General features: G+C 36.9%; 1 protein-coding gene across 7 annotated transcripts in view; it reads left to right on the plus strand.

Annotated features, from left to right (window-relative positions):
- The window catches only part of SPC25 (SPC25 component of NDC80 kinetochore complex), a 75,591-nt gene that overhangs the window by 1,527 nt on the left and 49,299 nt on the right, over nucleotides 1-24,765 (plus strand). For 4 of the 7 annotated variants that reach the window (XM_073218745.1, XM_073218743.1, XM_073218747.1 and 1 more), the window contains exons 4-5: nucleotides 10,533-10,679; nucleotides 11,126-11,230. In XM_073218745.1, coding sequence (XP_073074846.1) covers nucleotides 10,533-10,679; nucleotides 11,126-11,230 — 252 coding nt within the window. Of the gene's footprint in view, nucleotides 1-10,532; nucleotides 10,680-11,125; nucleotides 11,231-14,332; nucleotides 14,432-16,152; nucleotides 16,479-24,765 lie in introns of those variants that run through there. The other 3 variants (XM_017661050.3, XM_073218746.1, XM_036995053.2) reach the window with 3 other exon arrangements.

The following is a 24,765-nucleotide window of genomic DNA, read 5'->3' on the forward strand; positions in this document are numbered from 1 at the left end:
ATCGTAATGCCCCCTTTCTTTTTTTCCCGCCCTCATCCCTCCCTTCCCACCCGTCCTCCCCAGTCCCTTTCCCTTTGGTAACTGTTACTCCATTCTTGGGTTCTGTGCTTCTGCTGCTATTTTGTTCCTTCAGTTTTCTTTTGTTCTTATACTCCACATATGAGTGAAATCATTTGGTACTTGTCTTTCTCCGCCTGGCTTATTTCACTGAGCATAATACCCTCTAGCTCCATCCATGTTGTTGCAAATGGTAGGATCTGTTTTTTTCTTATAGCTGAGTAATATTCCATTGTTTATACGTACCACATCTTCTTTATCCATTCATCTACTGATGGACATTTAGGTTGCTTCCATATCTTGGCTATTGTAAATAGTGCAGCGATAAACGTAGGGGTGCATCTGTCTTTTCAAACTGGAGTGCTGCATTCTTAGGGTAAATTTCTAGAAGTGGAATTCCTGGGTAAAATGGTATTTCTATTTTCAGCTTTCTGAGGAACCTCCATACTGTTTCCACAATGGTTGAACTAATTTACATTCCCACCAGCAGTGTAGGAGGGTTCCCCTTTCTCCACAGCCTCACCAACATTTGTTGTTGTTTGTCTTTTGGATGGTGGTGATCCTTACTGGTGTGAGGTAATAGCTCATTGTGGTTTTAATTTGCATTTCTCTGATGACAAGCGATGTGGAGCATCTTTTCATGTGTCTGTTGGCCATCTGAATTTCTTTGGAGAACTGTCTGTTCAGTTCCTCTGCCCATATTTTAATTGGATTATTTGCTTTTTGTTTCTTGAGGTGCGTGAGCTCTTTATATATTTTGGATGTCAACCCTTTATCGGATCTGTCATTTATGAGTATATTCTCCCATACTATAGGATACCTTTTTCTTCTATTGATGGTGTCCTTTGCTGTACAGAAGCTTTTCAGCTTGATATAGTCCCATTTGTTCATTTTTGCTTTTGTTTCCCTTGCCCGGGGCGATATGTTCAAGAAGAGGTCACTCATGTTTATGTCTAAGAGATTTTTGCCTATGTTTTTTTCTATGAGTTTTATGGTTTCTTGACTTACATTCAGGTCTTTGATCCATTTCGAATTTACTTTTGTGTATGGGATTAGAGAGTGATCCAGTTTCATTCTCTTGTAGCTGTCCAGTTTTGCCAGCACCATCTGTTGAAGAGACTGTCATTTCCCCATTGTATGTCCATGGCCCCTTTATCAAATACTAGTTGACCATGTAAGTTTGGGTTAATGTTTGGAGTCTCTATTCTGTTCCCTTGGTCTGCGACTCTGTTCTTGTGCCAGTACCAAATTTTCTTGATTACTGTGGCTTTGTAGTAGAGCTTAAAGTAGGGGAGTGAGATCCCTCCCACTTTATTCTTCCTTCTCAGGATTGCTTTAGCTCTTCGGGGTCTTTGGTGTTTCCATATGAATTTTTGAACTATTTGTTCCAGTTCACTGAAAAATGCTGTTGGTAATTTTATAGGGATTGCATCAAATCTGTATATTGTTTTGGGCAGGATGGCCACTTTGACGATATTAATTCTTCCTAGCCAGGAGCATGGGATGAGTTTCCATTTGGTAGTGACCTCTTTAATTTCTCTTAAGAGTGTCTTATAGTTTTCAGGGTATAAGTCTTTCACATCCTTGGTTAGGTTTATTCCTAGGTATTTTATTCTTTTAGATGCTATTGTGAATGGACTTGTCTTCCTGATTTCTCTTTCTATTAGTTTATTGTTAGTGTATAGGAAAGCCACAGATTTCTGTGTATTAATATTGTATCCTGCAACTTTGGTGAATTCCTGTATTAGCTCTAGTAGTTTTGGAGTGAAGTCTTTAGGGTTTTTTATGTACAATATCATGTCATCTGCAAATAGTGACAGTTTGACTTCTTTACCAATCTGGATTCCTTGTATTTCTTTGTTTTGTCTAATTGCCATGGCTAGGACCTCCAGTACTATGTTGAATAACAGTGGGGAGAGTGGGCATCCCTGTCTGGTTCCCGATCTCAGAGGAAAAGCTTTCAGCTTCTTGCTGTTCGGTATGATGTTGGCTGTGAGTTTATCATATATGGCCTTTATTATGTTGAGGTACTTGCCCTCTATACCCATTTTGTTGAGAGTTTTTATCATGAATGGATGTTGAATTTTGTCGAATGCTTTTTCAGCATCTATGGAGATGATCGTGTGGTTTTTGTCTTTCTTTTTGTTGATGTGGTGGATGATGTTGATGGATTTTCGAATGTTGTACCATCCTTGCATCCCTAGGATTAATCCCACTTGGTCATGGTGTACGATCCTTTTGATGTATTTTTGAATTCGGTTTGCTAATATTTGTTGAGTGTTTTTGCATCTACGTTCATCAGGGATATTGGTCTGTAGTTTTCTTTTTTGGTGGGGTCTTTGCCTGGTTTTGGTATTAGGGTGATGTTGGCTTCATAGAATGAGTTTGGCAGTATTCCCTCCTCTTCTATTTTTTGGAAAACTTTAAGGGCAATGGGTATTATGTCTTCTCTCTATGTCTGATAAAATTCCGAGGTAAATCCATCTTTCCTGAGCGTTTTGTTCTTTGGTAGTTTTTTTATTACAGCTTCAATTTCGTTGCTGGTAATTGGTCTGTTTAGATTTTCTGCTTCTTTCTGGGTCAGTCTTGAAAGGTTGTATTTTTCTAGGAAGTTGTCCATTTCTCCTAGGTTTTCCAGCTTGTTAGCGTATAGGTTTTCATAGTAGTCTCTAATAGTTCTTTGTATTTCTGTGGGGTCCGTCGTGATTTTTCCTTTCTCATTTCTGATTCTGTTGATTTGTGTTGACTCTCTTTTCCTCTTAATAAGTCTGGCTAGAGGCTTATCTATTTTGTTTATGTTCTCGAAAAACCAGCTCTTGGTTTCATTGATTTTTGCTATTGTTTTATTCTTCTCAATTTTATTTATTTCTTCTCTGATCTTTATTATGTCCCTCCATCTGCTGACCTTAGGCCTCATTTGTTATTCTTTTAACAATTTCGATAATTGTGACATTAGACCATTCATTTGGGATTGTTCTTCCTTCTTTAAATATGCCTGGATTGCTATATACTTTCCTCTTAAGACTGCTTTTGCTGTATTCCACAGTAGTTGGGGCTTTGTTTTGTTGTTGTCATTAGTTTCCATATATTGCTGGATCTCCATTTTAATTTGGTCATTGATCCATTGATTATTTAGGATCATGTTGTTAAGCCTCCATGTATTTGTGAGCCTTTTTGCTTTCTTTGTACAATTTATTTCTACTTTTATGCCTTTGTGGTCTGAAAAGTTGGTTGGTAGGATTTCAGTCTTTGAATTTACTGAGGCTCTTTTTGTGGCCCAGTATGTGGTCCTTTCTGGAGAATGTTCCATGTGCATTTGAGAAGAATGTGTATCCTGTTGCTTTTGGAATGTAGAGTTCTATAGATATCTATTAGGTCCATCTGTTCTAGTGTGTTGTTCAGTGCCTCTGTGTCCTTACTTATTTTCTGTCTGGTGAATCTGTCCTTTGGAGAGAGTGGTGTGTTGAAGTCTCCCAGAATGAATGCATTGCATTCTATTTCCTCCTTTAGTTCTGTTAGTATTTGTTTCAGATATGTTGGTGCTCCTGTATTGGGTGCATATATATTTATAATGGTTATATCCTCTTGTTGTACTGAGCCTTTCATCATTATGTAATGTCCTTTATCTTTTGCTACTTTCTTTATTTTGAAGTCTGTTTTGCCTGATACTAGAATTGCAACACCTGCTTTTTTCTCTCTGTTGTTTGCATGAAATATCTTTTCCAACCCTTGACCTTAAGTCTGTGCATGTCTTTGGGTTTGAGGTGAGTCTCTTGTAAGCAGCATATGGATGGGTCTTGCTTTTTTATCCATTATATTGCTCTGTGTCTTTTGATTGGTGCATTCAGTCCATTTACATTTAGGGTGATTATTGAAAGGTATGTACTTATTGCCATTGCAGGCTTTAAGTTTGTGGTTACCAAAGGTTCAAGGTTAGCTTCTTTACTATCTCACTGTCTAACTTAACTCGCTTATTGAGCTATTATAAATACGGTCTGATGATTCTTTATGTCTCTCCCTTCTTATTCCTTCTCCTCCCTTCTTCATATGATGGGTGTTTTGTTCTGTGTTCTTTTTAGGAGTATTCCCATCTAGAGCAGTCCCTGTAAGATGCCCTGTAGAAGTCATTTGTGGGAGGTGAATTCTCTCAACGTTTGCTTGTCTGGGAATTGTTTAATACCACCTTCATATTTAAATGATAATCGTGCTGGATACAGTAGTCTTGGTTCAAGGCCCTTCTGTTTCATTGCATTAAGTATATCATGCCATTCTCTTCTGGCCTGTAGGGTGTCTGTTGAGAAGCCTGAAGGGTTTTCCTTTGTAGGTGACCTTTTTTTTCTCTCTGGCTGCCTTTAATACTCTGTCCTTGTCTTTGATCTTTGCCATTTTAATTATTATGTGTCTTGGTGTTGCCCTACTTGGATCCCTTGTCATGGGAGTTCTGTGTACCTCTGTGGTCTGAGAGGCCATTTCTTCCCCTAGTTTGGGGAAGTTTTCAGCAATTATTTCTTCAAAGACACTTTCTATCCCTTTTTTCTCTCTCTTCTGGTATGCCCTTATAATGCGGATATTGTTCCGTTTCGATTGGTCACACAGTTCTCTTAGAATTCTTTCATTCCTGGATATCCTTTTATCTCTCTCTGCATCAGCTTCTCTGCATTCCTGTTCTCTGCTTTCTAGTCCGTTTATGGTCTCTTGCATCTCGTGCATTCTGCTTTGAAGTCCTTCCAGAGATTGTTTTATTTCTGTATTCTCCCTCCTTAGTTCTTGCATATTTCTCTGTAAGTCCATCAGGATGGTTATGACTTTTGTTTTGAATTCTTTTTCAGGAAGATTGGTTAAATCTCTCTCTCCAGGTTCCTTCTCTGGGGAAGATGTAGAAGATGTCTAAGCTGTGTGGGTTAGTCTTGTCTGGATCAGATTTTTTTGCCTTTTCATGTTGATAGGTGCAGTGGTATGCTATTGACTTGTCTGTCAGCTGGGAGAGAGCCAAGACTCCACTTGCTCCTGGCCTTTCTTTTCTGGGACAACAGCAACCCCTCCCAGCTTGTGTTGGGCAATTGCGCGTAGACTGGGTCTGTTTCTTGCCCAGCTGCTATGGAGGAAGCTCCCTTGCTGTGGGCGTGACCAGCCTCAGGCTGCTGCTCTGCTATGGCGGGACGCCGGAGTAAGAACAGACGGTGGGGAGGCTGTTTATCGCCATGAGGGGTCTCAGAGCTGCTGCCCAGGGTGTTAGTGTGCCCAGAGTTCCCCAGGATTCCCAGCTGCTGGGCTAAGTGTCCCTGGATGCTTTTGTCCAGCTGTGGGGTCCCTATCCCTTTAAGACTTTCAAAAAGCACTTGCTTTTCTTTGTCCCCCGGGCGCCGACTGCGGCGACCCACTCACAGGTCTTACTGTCCTGCTTACTGTGTGTAGTATCCAACATCTTACACACTGTGTGTCTGCACTCCAGTGTGGATGTCTAGGGCTGGGCGTTTCGCAGTCCTGGGCTCCCTCTCCCTCCCTGCTCTGACTCCTCTACTCCTGCCGGGAGTTGGGGTGAGGGGTGCTCGGGTCCTGCCGGGCCGCGGCTTGTATCTTACCCCCTTCGCCAGTCTCTGGGTTCTCGTGGGTGTGGATGGGGTCTGGCTGTTGTCCTGTAGCTTCTGGTCTCTCTTTTAGGGATAGTTGTATTTGTTGTATTTTCAAAAACATGTTTTTGGGAGGAGATTCCCACTATCCTACTCATGCTGCCATCTTGGCTCCGCCTCTCGGTAGATCATCCTATATTATACCTTCCTCTTCTCCCGCTGTTTGGAACAGATTTATCAACACTTTGTTTAGTACTGTTTTTTTAAATGTTTTATAAATGGCATCATTTTGCATGTGTTCTGTACCTTTTTTTCACAGCATGCTTGTGAGATTGGTTTATGCTGATGTGTAAATGCCTATATTTTTAGAAAACAAGGTTGTTTTCCTTTGGAAATCAGGCTGTGGTTTGAAAAGCTGCTCTTCTCTCAGCTCTTTGTGGGGAGGGTCAGTAGCCTTGACAGTTTTTCTTCCTGTTTTTCTGCTGTTCTCATTTCTACCATTCTCCAGATTATCCAGAATGGATAAGTAGCTTTTATTGAATTCTCACACACAGATCACAGACTTATGTCTACAAGCCATATTCCACTGGAGATACTAAACTTAGTGGCACCATGTTTTAAATACTATTAAATCAGAATGTCTTAACATGGGGCATTTGCTCTTTAATCTGCCTCAATTCCCCACAGTTCCTTTTGCTGTGCTTTGCTTTGCTCACTTTACTTGTTATCTGACCCCTGAAGACATTTGATATTGGAATCCCTGGTAGGCTACTATGCTAGACTTTTACCTGTGTTTGCTTCTAAGCTGCCCTGAAGCTTCCATGCCCTTTCAGTGTTTTTCTCATCTCTGTAACCATAAGCAGAAAAGAAGAACACTTATGTTTATGTGTTTGTAAACACTCTTAGTTTGTAGATTCCCTAGGGATTAGAAAATTAAGTTTGAAACTTTTGACTACTGTTTGAGTCTCAAAGTGTGCTCTTAAAGGTTATAATAGTGTAAATGTATGCTCTAAATGGTCTAAGATCTAAAAGCAATATCAATTTTTTTCTTAAAATTAAAAAGAGTTTATACTTGAACAGATATTTACCTAAGTTGAGTTAATTCAGTGAAAGTTTTAGTGCAGTTTGCCAAGCACCAATGTGACAACAATGTGTAAGTTAAAATCTGCCAACTGGTCACAATTTAATGAGAGATACAGACTGGGAAACAACAACTGAAATACATTATGCTATAATAATGAAGTGTTGTCAAGTGAGCATAGAATCCTTTGATTTTCAAGAAGGCCAGTCTAAAAGGAATGTGCCTATATGCTGCAGGAAAGAAGTCAGGGGAAGTAGATGTTGAAAGAAAGGGAGGTGATAATTAGTTGAATAGCAGGGAAGGACTCTGAATTAGCCTTGGGATGGAGAAGGAGCTACTGTTCTTCTGACAGGAGAGAAGGTACTGATAGAGATATATTTGGGGAGTAGGGAAGTTTGAGAAATTATTCACTCATTACATGTATGTTGAGCAACTTCTTTGTGCCAGGTACTCTTCCAGGAAAATACTGCAGAGAACAAATTAGCCAAAAATGCTGGCCTACCTGGAACATCTGTTCCTCCTGTTTATCATAAGGAGGAAGATAATCTGTTGGAAGTCAGAGGCCTTTACTATGAGCCAGACTCTAAAACGGTCTTAAATCCTGAAATCTGTATGAGAGAGATTATCCCTATTTTGTAGTTGAAGAAATTAAAGCTCACTGAGGCTAAGAAACTTGCCCAAGGTCCTATATTTGGTACATAAACAAGGGGTAGGATTGCACCGAAAATATTTGCTCTTTCCAGTGTACCCTAATACTGACCTTTCCACATGGAAGGAAAAGTGCAAGGGAGGCTTTATGGTGAGTAGTAATTTGAAATATCTGCCCTGGAGAATAACAGGGACAGCCAACAATGTACACATAAAATAGTAGCTATGCAGTATCGTGGGCCCTCATATTTGTATTGGCACAAATGCACACAGTTTTTCAAATGTTACAATAAAAACATTCATATATGGCATTTATATGTCCCCTAATAGTTTAAAAGCTTTCACATTATTGGATAAAATAACCTTGTGAGGTAAATAAAGGGGGCATCCATTATTATCCCCATTTTAAAAATGAGGAAAAGAGTCCCCAGTGTTGGGATTTGACCAAGGTCCTTCAGTCACAATTTAGGAGCCGAACTGGAACTGACCACTTTAAATCTGCATCTTTTTTGCCTTACAATTCTTAATTTCCTTTAAAAAGTAGCATTTTTCCATAGCAGCCACTATGGAAGAGTATGGAGGTTCCTCAAAAAATTAAAAATAGTACTACTATATGATCTAGCAACTTCACTTCCAAATATTTACCCAAGGAAAATGAAAACACTGACTCAGAAAGATATATGCACCCTTATGTTCACTGCAACATTATGTACAATAGCCAAGATACGGAAACAACCTGTGCCCATCAAAGAATGAATTGATAAAGGAAGCGTGACATGTAAACAGTGGAATATTACTTAGCCATGAAAAAGAATGAGACCTCTTGCTATTTGTGACCGCATGAATAGACCTTGAGAGCATGATGCTAAGTGAAGTAAGTCAGAGAAAAACAGGTGCTGTATGATCTCTCCTGTATGTGGAATCTAAAACCAAAAACCAAATTTATAGATACAGAGAGCAGATTAGTGCTTGCCAGAGGGAGCAATGGCAGGGAGAGAAATGAGTGAAATGTTTCTTTGTTTAAATAATCTGAAGTTTTTAAAAACCATTTTTCTTTCTGGTAATTCTGATAAAAATTTCATTTTTAAATAATACTTGACATAATGTATGATCATGTCCAAATTTGGAAAAAATTACAGAAATGTAAACAAAAAATCTGTAATGTTGAGAACCATATTTAACAAAATGACTTTCCAGTTTTTACTTTTCATGTGCTATGTAGTTATTTTAAACATAATTGTCTTCATGGTATATGTGACTTTGTATCATTTTTCTTTTTTCCCACTTGGAGAGTATTTTTCCAAATTTCTAAATTCTTAGAAAATATATTATACCTTATTGATATACCATATTTATTTAATAACTTACTAATTAGACATTTAGGATGTTTTTAGGTTTTCGCCATTATAAGTTACACTGAAAATAATTTTTTGTATAAGAAGTACTTGCACATGTTTTGTTTTCTTAGGGTAACTTTGTAAAATGAAATAACTGGGCCAAAGGACATGAATATCCTTAAAGACTTTTGTCTTGCAATGACAAAAATATTTTCCACAAGGACTCTAGTATGTTGCATTCCACAACACCAGCCATTATTTTTGTAAAACTTGTAATAAATGAAAATTGGTATGTTATTGCTTTATTTGCATTTCTCTGATTACTATTGAGGTTAAAACTATCATACTTATTTACCACCTCCATCTATGTTTCCTCTGTTTATTCCTTTGTCTCATTTTGTCTTAGAAATTTATATTTGTGTCTTCTTTAGATTATAAACAGTAACGCCTTTTTGGGGAAAGATAGTTTAATGGTCAAAAGGATTGTCTTTGAAGTCAAGACTAGATTTTACTGCTTTTTACATCCTAGCAAATAAAGCTTTGGGCCAGTCACTCAACTACTATCTTTTTCCTCTATTTGTAAAAAAGAGAGTAAGACCTACATAATTTTTTATGGTGAAACTGAAGTAAATTTATAGAACTATAAGGTGCTGAACAAAGTACTTTGTGTATAGTACAGTTTTATACTTACTTGAAGTGAGTTTTTTCACCTTTTTAAAATTTATTAGCATAATGTAAAAAGCATGTATATACCCTTCTCTTTGAGTTTCTTTTGCCTTTGAATAAGATCTTTCCTCATAGAACTAATTTTCTATTCATAGATACTGCCGTTTAGGTTTTATAAGATTTCATTTTATATTTATATGTTTAGTAAATTTGGAATTTATTTTGGATTTCAGCACTATTTGGGGAACAAACTACCTATTGATTTTTGATATTTCATCACATTAATTTCCTAAATATGCTGATGTATGTGTGGGAATGTCTTTTTTAACTGAGCTGTGCATCAGGTTCTTCAACTAGTCCCCCATTGTTGTATTACTTGTGTCACAGTCACAGATGTTAAATCTGATAGGGCAAGTCCCTTTCATTATTTCCTTTTCTTGTTTTCTTATCTATTCTCACTGGTGTATTCATCAGACTAATTTTATAGTTACTTTTGTTAGATTCTCCTTTTCCCTTCCCTCCAAATTCCATTGGCACTGCACTAAATACAGAAGTGAATTTAGGAAATATTGATATCTATATAATTAGAAGCATAAAATGTCTTCCATATGTCCAGGTCAAATACATGTCTCAGACAAATTTTGCATTCTTTTTCACACAGAAACTGGGCATTTCTTGATGTAGGTTATTCCTGAATATTTTGTTTGTTACCAGTGTATAAGAGGTTTCCCTTTCCCTTCCTGCTTGCCTTCCACCCTCCCACTCTCTCTCCCTTCCCTTCTTTCTTTTTGGTGTCTCCCAGGATCATGTGTATAGCATTGGAATCGGCTGTCTCACTAAGGTGCTGTGGGCAGCGGTCTTGGAGCTGGTTGACTTTGGTGGTCAGTGTTATTTATTTATGCACTTATTTGAAGGGGAGAGCAGAGCTGCAAGAGTCATGATCTGATTTTCTATTTCTTGGTTTAACTTGATAGTCTCATCTTAAACATTTTGTCTTACAAACAGGACAAAGAGGAAAAAAATAGATGAGGATTTTTTTCCTTTTACAAATTTTGACTCATTAGGAAATGCTTATTAAAACATTCTTTATTTTGTGAAAATCAGTATTTGGTCTTTTCTTAGATATTGGAGAGCAAAGCATACATTATCTGGCTTATGCTGTGTTTCTTACAGAGATCTGTAGACAGAATAAGCTCATTCAAGAAAAAAAAGACAACTTGTTAAAGTTGATTGCTGAAGTAAAAGGCAAAAAGCAGCAAGTGGAAGTGCTAACTGCAAATATCCAGGATCTTAAGGAAGAATATGCAAGGAAGAAGGAAAGTAAGTTTCCAGTTGTACATGTATTTAAAACATTAATCTAAATTTTAAGTGTTAGTGGTTCACAGTTATGTGTATCTTGCCTTCTCTCCTCACTGCCAAAAATGAATAAAATACATGAGGGGCATAGCCAGCCACTCATCTCTGCAAGATGTCTATGAAGTTAGCTAAGTGGGTTTTCTTTTCTTTTTTTTTTACTTGTGGGTCCTTTTGATTTCTGGTATAACTAGAGTCATAATGAAATTGATATGGGAGTTTAATTAAGCAGAAGTGGGAGACAGTTTCACTAAATAAGATATGCCTGGAGAAGCCATAGCATAACTGACAACAACAAATGTATAGGTCACACATTCTCTACCAGGCCCTATGTAATAAGCGCACACTATGCTGCAAGTCTGTCTAAAAATCTTCAACTTTCAAATGTGTGTGTTTTTTTTTTTATATCATAGCTATTTCCACTGCTAAAAAGTCAAATGAAGAGAGGTTGAAAAGGTTGCAGAAATCTGCAGACTTGTATAAAGATCGACTTGGACTAGAAATTAGAAAAATTTATGGTAAGCATATTAATGTAAATAAAACAGACAATTAGAAAGGTATATCTTTTCTAAGTAGAGGAGAATTTTAAAATATTTTTACATAAAATAATGGCCACATTATTAACTTTCTAGGAAATAGGAAAAATATACAAAATTTTTATTACCCTAAGATAATTACTGATGTCTTATTTATCATCCAGTATTTTAATAAATGTATTTTTGTCATGATTGCCAACTTACAAATAACTGTTGTTCCTTGTCTTTATTGATCAGTATTTCTCCTGCCCTCACATGGTAGCTTTAAAATGATGCTGTAATAATTCATTCCATTAATGTATCATAATTTATTCATTCTTTTATCTATTGTTTAATACATGTATCACTTCTAACTTGACATTTGGATTCTGCCTGTTTCTCAGTTTTAGAAGTACTACAGAGAATATAGACTTCTCCTTTTTTTGTGTGTATAATTTCCATGGAATTCCCAGAGAAGAATTGCTAGGTTAAAGCATATAAACATTTTAATGACTGTTACATGTAAATGTGGCAGTTTGCAACACTGTTTACTAGGTTAGGAGTCCCCAAGATCACCATCAGGTTTGGTGATTTGCTGGAAAGACTTACAGGATTCAGCATATAGTCATATTCATGTCTCAAATTTATTGAAGAAAAAAATGGACAATGAAATCAGCTCAAAAAAGGCACAAGGAGCAAAGTCTAGAGGAAACAAGCTTCTCAGGCACAAGTTTACAAGAGCACTAAGTGGAGTCATACAGGGCGTGCTTAATTCCTTCAGCGTTAAATTGTGACAATACATGTGAAGTGTTGTCTGCTGGGGTAGCTCATTAGAGACTCTAGAAGCTTGTGCTGGTTTTCTCTGGACTTCACCTCTGTATGTTTTCCCCTTGCCGATTTTGCTCTGTCCTGCTGTAATAACCTGAGTGCAACTATGTGCCGAGTCCTATGAGTCCTCCTGGTGAATCTTCAAATCTGGGGTGATCTTGGGGACCTGCAACACACCATCCAACGACCAGCTTTCAAGCAGGCCTTTCCAAGATTCCAAGGATAGCAGTGTCAGGCCTACCCCCTTATTTCTTTCATGCATACCTTTACATGGTGTAAAGAGTACCCATTTCATTTTATTCTTTCCAGAACTTTATTTATTTTAAGTTTGGGGGTTTTTGGCAGTTGACTAGTTGTAATTGGATCATTTTTTTAAAAGCTCATTTCTTTGATTATTAATGAAAAAGTGACCATTTTTTTCTGTTTGTTTACTAATTATATTTCTTTGTCTTCATTCACATATCTATTAGTTGTGGGGTATTCTTACCCCTTACCTGTTGGAATGAGCTTTTAATAAAAAATATTAACCTTTTGATTAGCAGAGTAAATATAAGGGCCAACTCTGAACTTTTGACCCATTGGACTCTATATTCACTGTCATCTTGTGCTTTTTTTGTTTAGTTCTGTTTCAAAACCAGTTTTAAAACTCAGGAAATAATCCTGAAAGTCAGGAAATAATCTTTTAAAGAAAGAGACAACCCAAATTAAACCCTTCCTTTTACCTGAGTATCTTGTGGAATCTTTTTTGCTTGGCATGAATCTCTCCCATTACTATTAACAGCTTAAAAAATCTTGTGTACTGATGTAATTAACTTCATTTTTAATACAAATGTGAGGCAAATTTTTTCAAAGCTTCTAAAGATTTATTTTTATAATTAAAAACATTTTTTATGAGATTTCCTAAATGTTTATGCTGCAGAACAAAACTAAAGTATGTGTTGAGTTTCTACTTTGTGGCTGCCATTTTGAATTTCTACCAAGCATTTATTTCCTTTGGGGAACATTTGGAGATCTTTTGAGAAAAAGGCTTTAAATCCAGATAACTCTGTAAAAAAAGCCAAATTAAATTTGTTAATACATTTTTTTAATTGTGGTAAAATATATTGACACACAATTTTAACTACTTTGTATTGCAGTGTTGTGCAACCATTACTACTACCTATTTCCATCACCACAAACAGAAACTCTGTACCCATTAAACAGTAACTCCCCATTCTCCCCTCCCCCAACCCGTTAACTTCTAATTGACTTTCTGTCTGTATGAGTTTACCTGTTGATATAAGTGGAATCATACAATATTTGTCCCTTTGTGTCCATTATTTTACTTAGCATAATGTTTACAGTGTTCATTCATGTTGCTGCATGTATTAGAAATTCATGCCTTTTGTGACTGAATAATATTCCAACTGTATGTAAATACCACATTTTGTTTTTTCATTCATCTGTTGGTGGACACTGGTTTTATCATCACCTTCTGGCTGCTGTGAATGTCATGAACATGGGCATAATTGTCTGAGTCTCTATTTTCAATTATTTTTGAATATATAAGTATAAATGTAACTGCTAGGCCATATTATAATTCTTTGTTTAAACTTTTTGAGGAACTGCCAAATTTTTCCCACAGCTATAGCACCACTTAAAATTTCCATTGGCAATGTAAACAGGTTCTGATTTCTTTTGTCAGTATTATCATTATCAACACTGTTCTTTTCTTCTTTTAAATTTTGTTTTCTTACAGCCTTCTAGTAGGCATGAAATGATATCTCATTGAAGTTTTAGGTTCCATTCCCCCAGTGATTAACGGTGTTGAGCATCTTTTCATGTGCTTTTTGGCCATTTGTATCTATTCTTTGGAGAAATGTATATTCAAATCCTATGTCCAATTTTTAATTGGGTGTTTTTTATTTTTGTTGGTCTGTTGTAGGAGTTTTTTTATATTCTGTATATTAAGCCCATATCAGAGAGATGATGTGCAAGTATTTTCTCCCACTTTATAGGTTATCTTTTCACGTTCTTTGAAGGACAAAAGTTTTTAATTTTGGTGAACTCCAGTTTATCAGTATTTTTCTTTTGCTTGCTTTTGCTTTTGGTGTCATATTTCAACTACAATACATTTTAAAGCTGATTTATAACTTACACATTTGGAGATGTTGGCTTAGTGAATGTATATACTTAGCAGTGTAGATACTGATCATAGAGGTTAGAAAGCTCATTTCCTTTGAGAGCTTTGGCACAATAAGACTTTCTCACAGTAAATAATTTAATCTCTTTGTTCAGGTGATAAATTACAGTTTATATTCACTAATATTGACCCTAAGCATCCTGAGAGCCCCTTTATGTTTTCCCTGCACCTAAATGAAGCAAGGGAGTATGAAGGTATGTACTCCTATCTTTTAACTGTATTTAAGATTGGCATCACAAAATGTTATTTGAATTAGAATATGAAGAAAAGTACTATCTCCATAAGCTATTGCTTTTTGTCAAGTCTTGCTTCTTGGATATTATTTTAAGACTGTGAGTATTGTTTTGAGTTATAGATATTATGAAGGAGCCTTAATATTAACCTCTTCTGGATGGCACAGTGCCACAGTGGCAGAAAAGTCTAAAAGACCAAAAAGATCACTGCATTTAATATGCAAGTATGAATTATCCTTTTAGAGAGCTTAAAAGCTAAGGCTATAAAGGATATGACTGCCTAAATGTGAGAACTATAACTTACCTAAGTAGCTGATTTTAAAATAAAATGTAAAATCATCAGAATGTGGTAATTTATTTTCCCCAAAATCAATTTTTAAAAATTATCCCATCCTGAAAAATCACACACATTGATAATTCAGTTTCATTACTGATTATCTAGGAGGCCAGAAGGTCTTTGATTTATGGGAAATATACATAATTGGTAATAGTGATTGACAGGAGAGTGGAAATATGTTTTGTCTCTTAATTATTCTTCTAATGCCCCTTTCAAAGTAATCCTTAACTTACTGAAATTCAGAAAAATGATTCTCAGCTCTTTACACATGTTCTCATCTTACAGCACTTACAGCAGATACATACTTGTGAACTGCTGAGTGAGTTGGCTCCTTAATATGCTCTGGTGACTCAATTCCTATACTAATGAGATTTATATTTTAGGAATCTAGTTTACAAATGTTGGCTTTCTTTTTTCTCTAGGTGAATACTTTTTAATCTAATGAGGTCTAGATTAAAAAAAAACAAATAAAAAAATGTCTTACCTAGCTTTTCACAAAATTGAATATCCTCTATTGCTGCATAGTGTCATAGTATTTGATTATGTTTTAAAATAGAATATATGGTATACATTTTGAACCAAGTACTTTTTGCTATTCTTTCTTGCTTTGATCATGGGCCTTGTTTCCTAAGCAATGTCTACCAAAGATCTGGAAATCTGATATGCTTGAATTTTTTTCCCCCCTGGAAAAAGGAAAGATAGATCATTCCTTTCCTTTCATCACCTTCACTGGACACTTGCTCCCAATATGCATATACCATCTTGTACAACTTCTGAGAGACCTGTACTGTTATTTGTGATGTTGAGTGTCATTTGATTAGTGGCTGTGTAAATAACCACTTTCAGAAGAGCAACCACATTCTCTAACGATCTCCATTTCACTTGTAAAACTTCAGATATTTTTCCCATAATTACAGGTTACTAAGGGTTGGTATTGCAAGGTGTCTTTTTGATCTAATGGTCAGAAATTAGAGGCAGGTCAAAGTTCTCAGAGAAAACTGACTCGATAGTTTAAAAACCTGTTAAAACAGTTCAGAGAGTTAAAATGAAACATGGGAAAGATGATGGGAAATGAAGGGCATTTTTTCACTAAGCTCCTCAGTCCCTTGGCTACCATCTATTTAAATTTAAAGCAAGTTATAGTATTTACGATTTGAATATTTAGAGATAAAGGAAAGGTCCAAGAGGTAGTTAGGATATGAAAATCATGTGTATCTATTATTCTGTCTTCACCATTTCATTAAGTAAAGTTGAAATTATTTGTATCAGGTGTGAAAGCATCTAAATTAGAAACACATCTTTTCTATAAAAAAAATTCACTCAGATTGTCCTTTTTTTTTTTTAGTGTCAGATAGTGCTCCTCATCTTGAGTGCCTAGCAGAATTTCAAGAGAATGTGAGGAAGACCAACAATTTTTCAGCTTTTCTTGCCAACGTTCGGAAAGCTTTTACTGCTATGATTCATAATTAATGGATAAATAGCATATAAAAGCTGTTGTTTTCTTCCCTATCATTTATTCTCATTCTTCATTCCTTGCCCATAATCCTTTTGTATTTTTGTAACATTTCTGTCAAGTATGTTTATTTTAATTAAAGTTTTAGGAAATAAAACTTACGAAGTCAAATGTCTTTTTAAAATGAAAATATTTTTAAAAATATATATTATATATCATTTTTTTTGTATCATTAATCTACAACTACATGAAGAACATTATGTTTACTAGGCTCTCCCCTACCCCAAGTCTCCCCCACAAACCCCATTAGAGTCACTGTCCATCAGCATAGTAAGGTGTTGTAGAATCACTACTTGTCTTCTCTATGTTACACAGCCCTCCCCTTTCCCCCAACCCCCACATTGTACATGCTAATCGTAATACCCCCTTTCTTCTTCCCCACCCTTATCCCTCCCCACCCTCCCATTCTCCCCAGTCTCTTTACCTTTGGTAACTGCTAGTCCATTCTTGGATTCTGTGATTCTGCTGCTGTTTTGTTACTTCAGTTTTTCCTTTGTTCTTATACTCCACAGATGAGTGAAATCATTTGGTATTTGTCCTTCTCTGCTTGGCTTATTTCACTGAGCATAATACCCTCTACCTCCATCCCTGTTGTTGCAAATTGTAGGATTTGTTTTCTTCTTATGGCTGAATAATAGTCCATTGTGTATATGTACCACATCTTCTTTATCCGTTCATCTATTGATAGACACTTAGGTTGCTTCCATTTCTTTGCTATTGTAAATAGTGCTGTGATAAACATAGGGGTGCATCTGTCTTTTTCAAACTGGTGTGCTGCATTCTTAGGGTAAATTCCTAGAAGTGGAATTCCTGGGTCAAATGGTAAGTCTATTTTGAGCATTATGAGGAACCTCCATACTGTTCCCACAATGGTTGGACTAATTTACATTCCCACCAGCAGTGTAGAAGGGTTCCCCTTTCTCCACAACCTTGCCAACATTTGTTGTTGTTTGTCTTTTGGATGGTAGCCATCCTTACTGGTGTGAGGTGATATCTCATTGTGGTTTTAATTTGCATTTCTCTGATAACTAGCGATGTGGAACATCTTTTCATGTGTCTGTTGGCCATCTGAATTTCTTTGGAGAACTGTCTGTTCAGTTCCTCTGTCCATCTTTTAATTGGAGTATTTGCTTTTTGTTTCTTGAGGTGCGTGAGCTCTTTATATATTTTGGATGTCAATCCTTTATCAGATCTGTCATTTACGAATATATTCTCCCATACAGTAGGGTACCTTTTTGTTTTATTGATGGTGTCCTTTGCTGTACAGAAGTTTTCAGCTTGATATAGTCCCACTTGTTCATTTTTGCTTTTGTTTCCCTTGCCCTGGGAGATATGTTCATGAAGAAGTCGTTCATGTTTATCTCCAAGAGATTTTTGCCTATGTTTTTTTCTAAGAGTTTTATGGTTTCATGACTTGCATTCAGGCCTTTGATCCGTTTCGAATTTACTTTTGTGTATGGTGTTAGACAGTGATCCAGTTTCATTCCCTTACATGTAGCTCTCCAGTTTTGCCAGCACCATCTGTTGAAGACACTGTCATTTCCCCATTGTATGTCCATGGCTCCTTTATCATATATTAATTGACCCATAAATGTTTGTGTTAATATCTGGGGCCTCTATTCTGTTCCACTGGTCTGTGGCTCTGTTCTTGTGCCAGTACCAAATTGTCTTGATTACTATGGCTTTGTAGTAGAGCTTGAAGTTGGGGAGTGAGATCCCCCCCACTTTATTCTTCCTTCTCAGGATTGCTTTAGCTCTTTGGGGTCTTTGGTGTTTCCATATGAATTTTTGAACTATTTGTTCCTGTTCATTGAAGAATGCTGTTGGTAATTTGATAGGGATTGCATCAAATCTGTATATTGCTTTGGGCAGGATGGACATTTTGACTATATTAATTATTCCTAGCCAAGAGCATGGGATGAGTTTCCATTTGTTAGTGTCCTCTTTAATTTCTCCTAAGAGTGTCTTATAGTTTTCAGGGTATAGGTCTTTCACTTCTTTCATTAGGTTTATTCCTAGGTATTTTATTCTTTTTGATGCAATTGTGAATGGAATTGTTTTCCTGATTTCTCTTTCTATTGGTTCATTGTTAGTGTATAGGAAAGCCACAGATTTCTGTGTGTTAATTTTGTATCCTGCAACTTTGGTGTATTCTGATATCAGTTCTAGTAGTTTTAGAGTGGAGTCTTTAGGGTTTTTTATGTACAGTATCATGTCATCTGCAAATAGTGACAGTTTAACTTCTTTACCAATCTGGATTCCTTGTATTTCTTTATTTTGTCTAATTGCCATGGCTAGGTCCTCCAGAACTATGTTAAATAACAGTGGGGAGAGTGGGCATCCCTGTCTTGTTCCCGATTGCAGAGGAAAAGCTTTCAGCTTCTCACTGTTCAGTATGATGTTGGCTGTGGGTTTATCATTTATGGCCTTTATTATGTTGAGGTACTTGCCCTCTATACCCATTTTGCTGAGAGTTTTTATCATGAATGGATGTTGAATTTTGTCAACTGCTTTTTCAGCATCTATGGAGATGATCATGTGGTTTTTGTCTTTCTTTTTGTTGATGTGGTGGCTGATGTTGATGGATTTTCGAATGTTATAGCATCCTTGCATCCCTAGGATTAATCCCACTTGTTCATGGTGTACGATCCTTTTGATGTATTTTTGAATTCGGTTTGCAAATATTTTATTGAGTATTTTTGCATGTATGTTCATCAGAGATATTGGTCTGTAATTTTCTTTTTTGGTGGGATCTTTGCCTGGTTTTGGTATTAGGGTGATGTTGGCTTCATAGAATGAGTTTGGGAGTATTCCCTCCTCTTCTATTTTTTGGAAAACTTTAAGGAGAATGGGTATTATGTCTTCTCTGTATGTCTGATAAAATTCTGAGGTAAATTCATCGCCTGGGGATTTTTTTCTTGGGTAGTTTTTTGATTACTGCTTCAATTTCTTTGCTGTTAATTGCTTTGTTTAGTTTTTGTGTTTCTTCCTTGGTCAGTCTTGGAAAGCTGTATTTTTCTAGGAAGTTGTCCATTTCTTCTAGGTTTTCCAGCTTCTTAGCATATAGGTTTTCATAGTAGTCTCTAATAATTTTTTGTATTTCTGTTGGGTCTATTGTGATTTTTCCTCTCTCATTTCTGATTCTGTTGATGTGTGTTCATTCTCTTTTTCTCTTGATAAGTCTGGCTAGAGGCTTATCTATTTTGTTTATTTTCTCAAAGAACCAGCTCTTCCATTTCATTGATTTTTTTGTTTTATTCTCAGTTTTATTTCTCTGATCTTTATTATGTCCCTCCTTCTGCTGACTTTAGGCCTCATTTGTTCTTCTTTTTCTAATTTTGATAATTGTGACGTTAGACTATTCATTCGGGTTTGTTCTTCCTTCCTTAAATATGCCTGGATTGCTATATACTTTCCTCTTAAGACTGCTTTCACTACATCCCACAGAAGTTGGGGCTTTGTGTTGTTGTTGTCATTTGTTTCCATATATTGCTGGATCTCCATTTTAATTTGGTCATTGATCCATTTATTATTTAGGATCATGTTGTTAAGCCTCCATGTGTTTGTGAGCCTTTTTGGTTTCTTTGTACAATTTATTTCTAGTTTTATGCCTTTGTGGTCTGAAAAGTTGGTTGGTAGAATTTCAGTGTTTTTGAATTTACTGAGGCTTTTTTTGTGGCCTAGTATGTGGTCTATTCTGAAGAATGTTCCATATGCGCTTGAGAAGAATGTGTATTCTGTTGCTTTTGGATGTAGAGTTCTATAGATGTTTATTAGGTCCATCTGTTCTACTGTGTTGTTCAGTGCCTCTGTGTCCTTACTTATTTTCTGTCTGGTGGATCTGTCCTTTGGAGTGAATGGTGTGTTGAAATCTCCTAAAATGAATGCATTGCATTCTATTTCCTCCTTTAGTTCTTTCAGTATTTGTTTCACATATCCTGGTGCCCCTGTGTTCGGTGCATATATATTTGTAATGGTTATATCCTCTTGTTAGACTGAGCCCTTTATCATTATGTAATGTCCTTCTTTATCTCTTGTTAGTTTGTTTGTTTTGAAGTGTATTTTGTCTGATACTAATACTGCAACACCTGCTTTTTTCTCCCTATTGTTTGCATGAAATATGTTTTTCCATGCCTTGACTTTTAGTCTGTGCATGTCTTTGGGTTTGAGGTGAGTCTCTTGTAAGCAGCATATAGATGGGTCTCTTTTTTTTTTTTATCTATTCAGTGACTCTATGTCTTTTGATTGGTGCATTCAGTCCATTTACATTTAGGGTGATTATTGATAGGTATGTACTTATTGCCGTTTCAGGCTTTAGATTCGTGGTTACCAAAGGTTCCAGGTTACTTTCCTTACTGTCTAAGAGTCTAACTTAACTCACTTAGGATGCTGTTACCAACAGTCTAAAGGTTCTTTTCTTTTTCTCCTCCTTTTTCTTCCTCCTTCATTCTCTATATATTACGTATCAAATTCTGTACTTTTTGTATGTCCCTTGATTGACTTTGTGGATAGTTAATTTAAATTTGCATTTGTTTCATAATTAGCTGTTTTACTTTCTTTACTGTGGTTTTATTACCTCTGTTGACAGCTATTCAACCCTAGGAACACTTCCGTCTATAGCAGTCCCTCCAAAATAAACTGTAGAGATGGTTTATGGGAGGTACATCCTCTCAGCTTTTGCCTATCTTGAAATTGTTTAATCCCTCCTTCAAATTTAAATGATAATCTTGCTGGATAAAGTAATCTTGGTTCCAGGCCCTTCTGCTTCATGGCATTAAATACATCATGCCACCCCTTCTGGCCTGTAAGGTTTCTGCTGAGAAGTCTGATGTTAGCCTGATGCAGTTTCCTTTGTATGTGGTCTTATTTCTGCCTCTGGCTGCTTTTAACAGTCTGTGTTTATCCTTGATCTTTCCCATTTTAATTACTATGTGTCTTGGTATTGTCTTCCTTGTGTCCTTTGTGTTGGGAGATCTGTGGATCTCCATGGCCTGAGAGATTATCTCCTTCCCCAGATTGGGGAAGTTTTCAGCAACTACCTCCTCAAAAACACTTTCTATCCCTTTCTCTCTCTTCTTCTGGTATCCCTATAATGTGAATCTTGTTCTACTTGGATTGGTCACATAGTTCTGTCAATATTCTTTCATTTTTAGAGATCCTTTTTTTCTCTGTGCCTCAGCTTCTTTGTATTCCTCTTCTCTAGTTTCTCTTTCATTTATTCTCTCCTCTACCGTATCCAACCTGCTTTTCGTACCCTCCATCATGCTCTTCAATGATTGGATCTCTGACCTGAATTCATTCCTGAGTTCTTGGATGTCTTTCTGTACCTCCATTAGAATGTTGATGATTTTTATTTTGAACTCCCTTTCAGGAAGAGTCACGAGGTCCGTATCATTTAAATCTTTCTCGGAAGTTGTATTAATCATTTTACTCTGGACAAGTTTCCTTTGGCGTTTCATGTTTGTATACAGTGCCCTCTAGTGTCCTGAAGCTCTATTCTGGTGCTTCTCAGTCCCTGAAGCATGTCGGGGGTCACAGGCGAGCGGTACTGGTGCCTGGGGGGAGGAAAGAGCTGTTCCCCACCACCCGGCTGCTGTGCCTGTCTCCACTGCCTCAGCCAGTGGGCCGGTCACACAGGTATAAGTTTTTGTCCCAGAGCAGCCAGATATGGATCCCTGCTTTCCACAAGTGGCCAGAATCCCTGTTTCCCCAGGAACTCTGCCTGTATTAACTTTCCAACCCAGTAGTCATGCGAGTCTCAAGAACGCACCGTGAAATGTAGGTTTGTGCTCCCAGCGCAGATCTCTGAAACTAAGTATTCAGCAGTCCCAGGCCTTCCCCTCCCTCCCTGCTCTGTTTCTCTTCCTCCCACCAGTGAGCTGGGGTGGGGGAGGGGTTTGGGTCCTGCAGAGCCACAGCTCTTGTACATTACCCCGTTTGGTGAGGTCTGCTCTTTTCTCCAGGTGTGTGCAGTCTGACGCTGTTCTCTTTCCTGTTGCTCTCTCAGGATTAGTTGCACCAAGTATATTTTCTAATTATATCCAGTTTTAGGAGGAAGCCTCTGTCTCTCCTCTCATGCCACCATCTTTAATCCCAGAATCCTATCCATATGTTTTTTGTGGGAGTACAAATGGGTAAAACCTATTAGAATGACTATTTGTATTTATTTATTCTTGATCTAATATTCCACTTCTGTGGACTAGTCATGGTTCCTAGAAACACTGGAGTCAAGTACACACCTGATTCCAGATAATGATTAATGAACTTGGAGCCTGTGTATCGTAAAATATACCACTTATTTAAAAGTCATCATTAGAATGATTTTTAAGTATATGAGAGATGCTTATGCTATAATATGAAGTATAAAAAGCATGAGCAGTCTTAGACCACCAATTCCAAAGTGATCACTGTGGTTATTTCTGAGTAGTACAATCATGGGTAACTTATTCTGCCATCTAAATGTTTCTATAATTTCTGTATTTTGTGCAGTGACATGTAATATGTGTGTGTGTCTATATATAATATAATGAAAGATATTTTAAAAATACAAATGCAATAATCAAATATGTTACATTGTATGATTACAAGTGGCAAAACTTAGTCTCATGGAAGAGTGAGGAGGTAAGATAGGGATATACATGAAAAGTCACCAAAGAAGCAGGAGGATAACTTTATGCCTGCTGGCTATGCAATAGATGTTTATTTCAGGAAAAATTCTGGTGAATTTATACTGTGATTACACAGATAAATAAAAATTCTAACAATATGTTAGGGTAGTGGGAGTATTAGTGATTTTTCCTTTCTCTACATCCAAAGGGTACACTTAAAGCAATTTTATGATTAAAATTCCTTAATCTTGGTAAAGATTTGTTCTGTGTTTTTTTTGAACAAATAGCTATTGAGAGAGGTTGGAGTAACTACAGGTCATTATAGCTGATGCTCAGAAGTGATCGTGGACCTGAGAAAAACAGAAGGGAAAGAAAGCTATAACTCTTGTTAAGAAAGGTTCTGGGACTCTGGAAGGCAATTTAAAGTGTTTAAGGAAAGGAAGTGATGTGATCAAATTCATGTTTTAAGAAGATCACTCAGGCAGTGGTATGGAGAAAAAGTGAAAGTGAGGACAGCAGATGATGCCAGGGAGGCAGGCCTAATGGCGTCTTGGCCAAGGCTGCAGTAGGGAGCAGCAAGAAGTACATGCACAGGAGAGGTAGTCAGAAAGGTGTGTGTGTGGTAAGACATGGTGATTGTAAACAACTATACACAATTATGTGGTGTAAAAATAATGCAATTTATATAAACTAATATAATAATAGAAATACAGATTTAAAATGCAATTAATAACAAATAATAATACAATAAAAACAGACTTAGGAGCTTGATGATCTGTGCCTCCAGAGAGAAGTGAAGATGCTAATGAAAGGTATTTCCCTCTGTTTCGAAAGACCCTGGGTCTTGATGGCATCTTTGTGGTCATCCAGATAAATTCTTTACATCACAAGTACAAGGAAGAAAATGAAATCCATATTTTCTAGAGGGCAAATGTTTCAAACTGTGGACTTGACCAATTTGTACATTCTGAAGCCTTTTGAGAGGAAAAGTGGGGAAAGAATCTGGCATGTAATGAGAGCCTGGTATGAGCCAGCCCTCTGTTTCCCTAGGCAGCAAATGTCCGTCCAATGCCTTAATATTGGGGTCATGTCAACAATCCTTACAAGAAAGCTGTGGAATAACACTCACTATCTATTTTACATGTGACAGTGACACTCAGAGAGGTCAAGCAGCTGCTCTAATAATGGCAATAATAATAATTGCAATCATAATAACCAGCACTTCAAAACCAATCAGTGAGATATACTGCTGTTATCTACGTTTGACAATTAAAACTGAGGTGTAAGTTTTGCCTCTTGCCAAAGGTCACAGTTTGTAGACACCAGAGCTGAGAGACAGAGCATGTTTGGCTTCAGAGCGTGTTCTCAACCTTCACAGTGAGTCCCTGGGCCAGCAAGGCCAGCATTCCTGGTAAACTTATCAGAACTGCAAATCTTGAGCCATGCCAGACCTACTGAATCAGAGATTGCATTTTAACAATCCCTGCCAGTGATTCTGATGCCACCATAGCTTGAGAACACTGTCATTATATGGTACTACGGCATCTCAATACATAGTTTGTGGTCAAGTCATAATTTCACCCTGGTCTGTCCAACTGCAAAGTCAATGCTGCTTTTCCACTCTGCCCAGTGAGAAATTGCTAAAATTTAAATACTTTCACAGCCCATGAAACTATTTATTTATTTATTTGTTTGTTTTTGTTAAAGTATCATTGATATACAATCTTATGATGGTTTCATATAAATAACACAGTGGTTTCAACATTCACCCATATTATCAAGTCCTCACCCCCTCTTTTGTGGTGACTGTCCATAAGTGTAGTAAGATGTTATAGGG

Source organism: Manis javanica, chromosome 12, assembly GCF_040802235.1.
Source record: "Manis javanica isolate MJ-LG chromosome 12, MJ_LKY, whole genome shotgun sequence".
Lineage (NCBI taxonomy): Eukaryota > Metazoa > Chordata > Mammalia > Pholidota > Manidae > Manis > Manis javanica.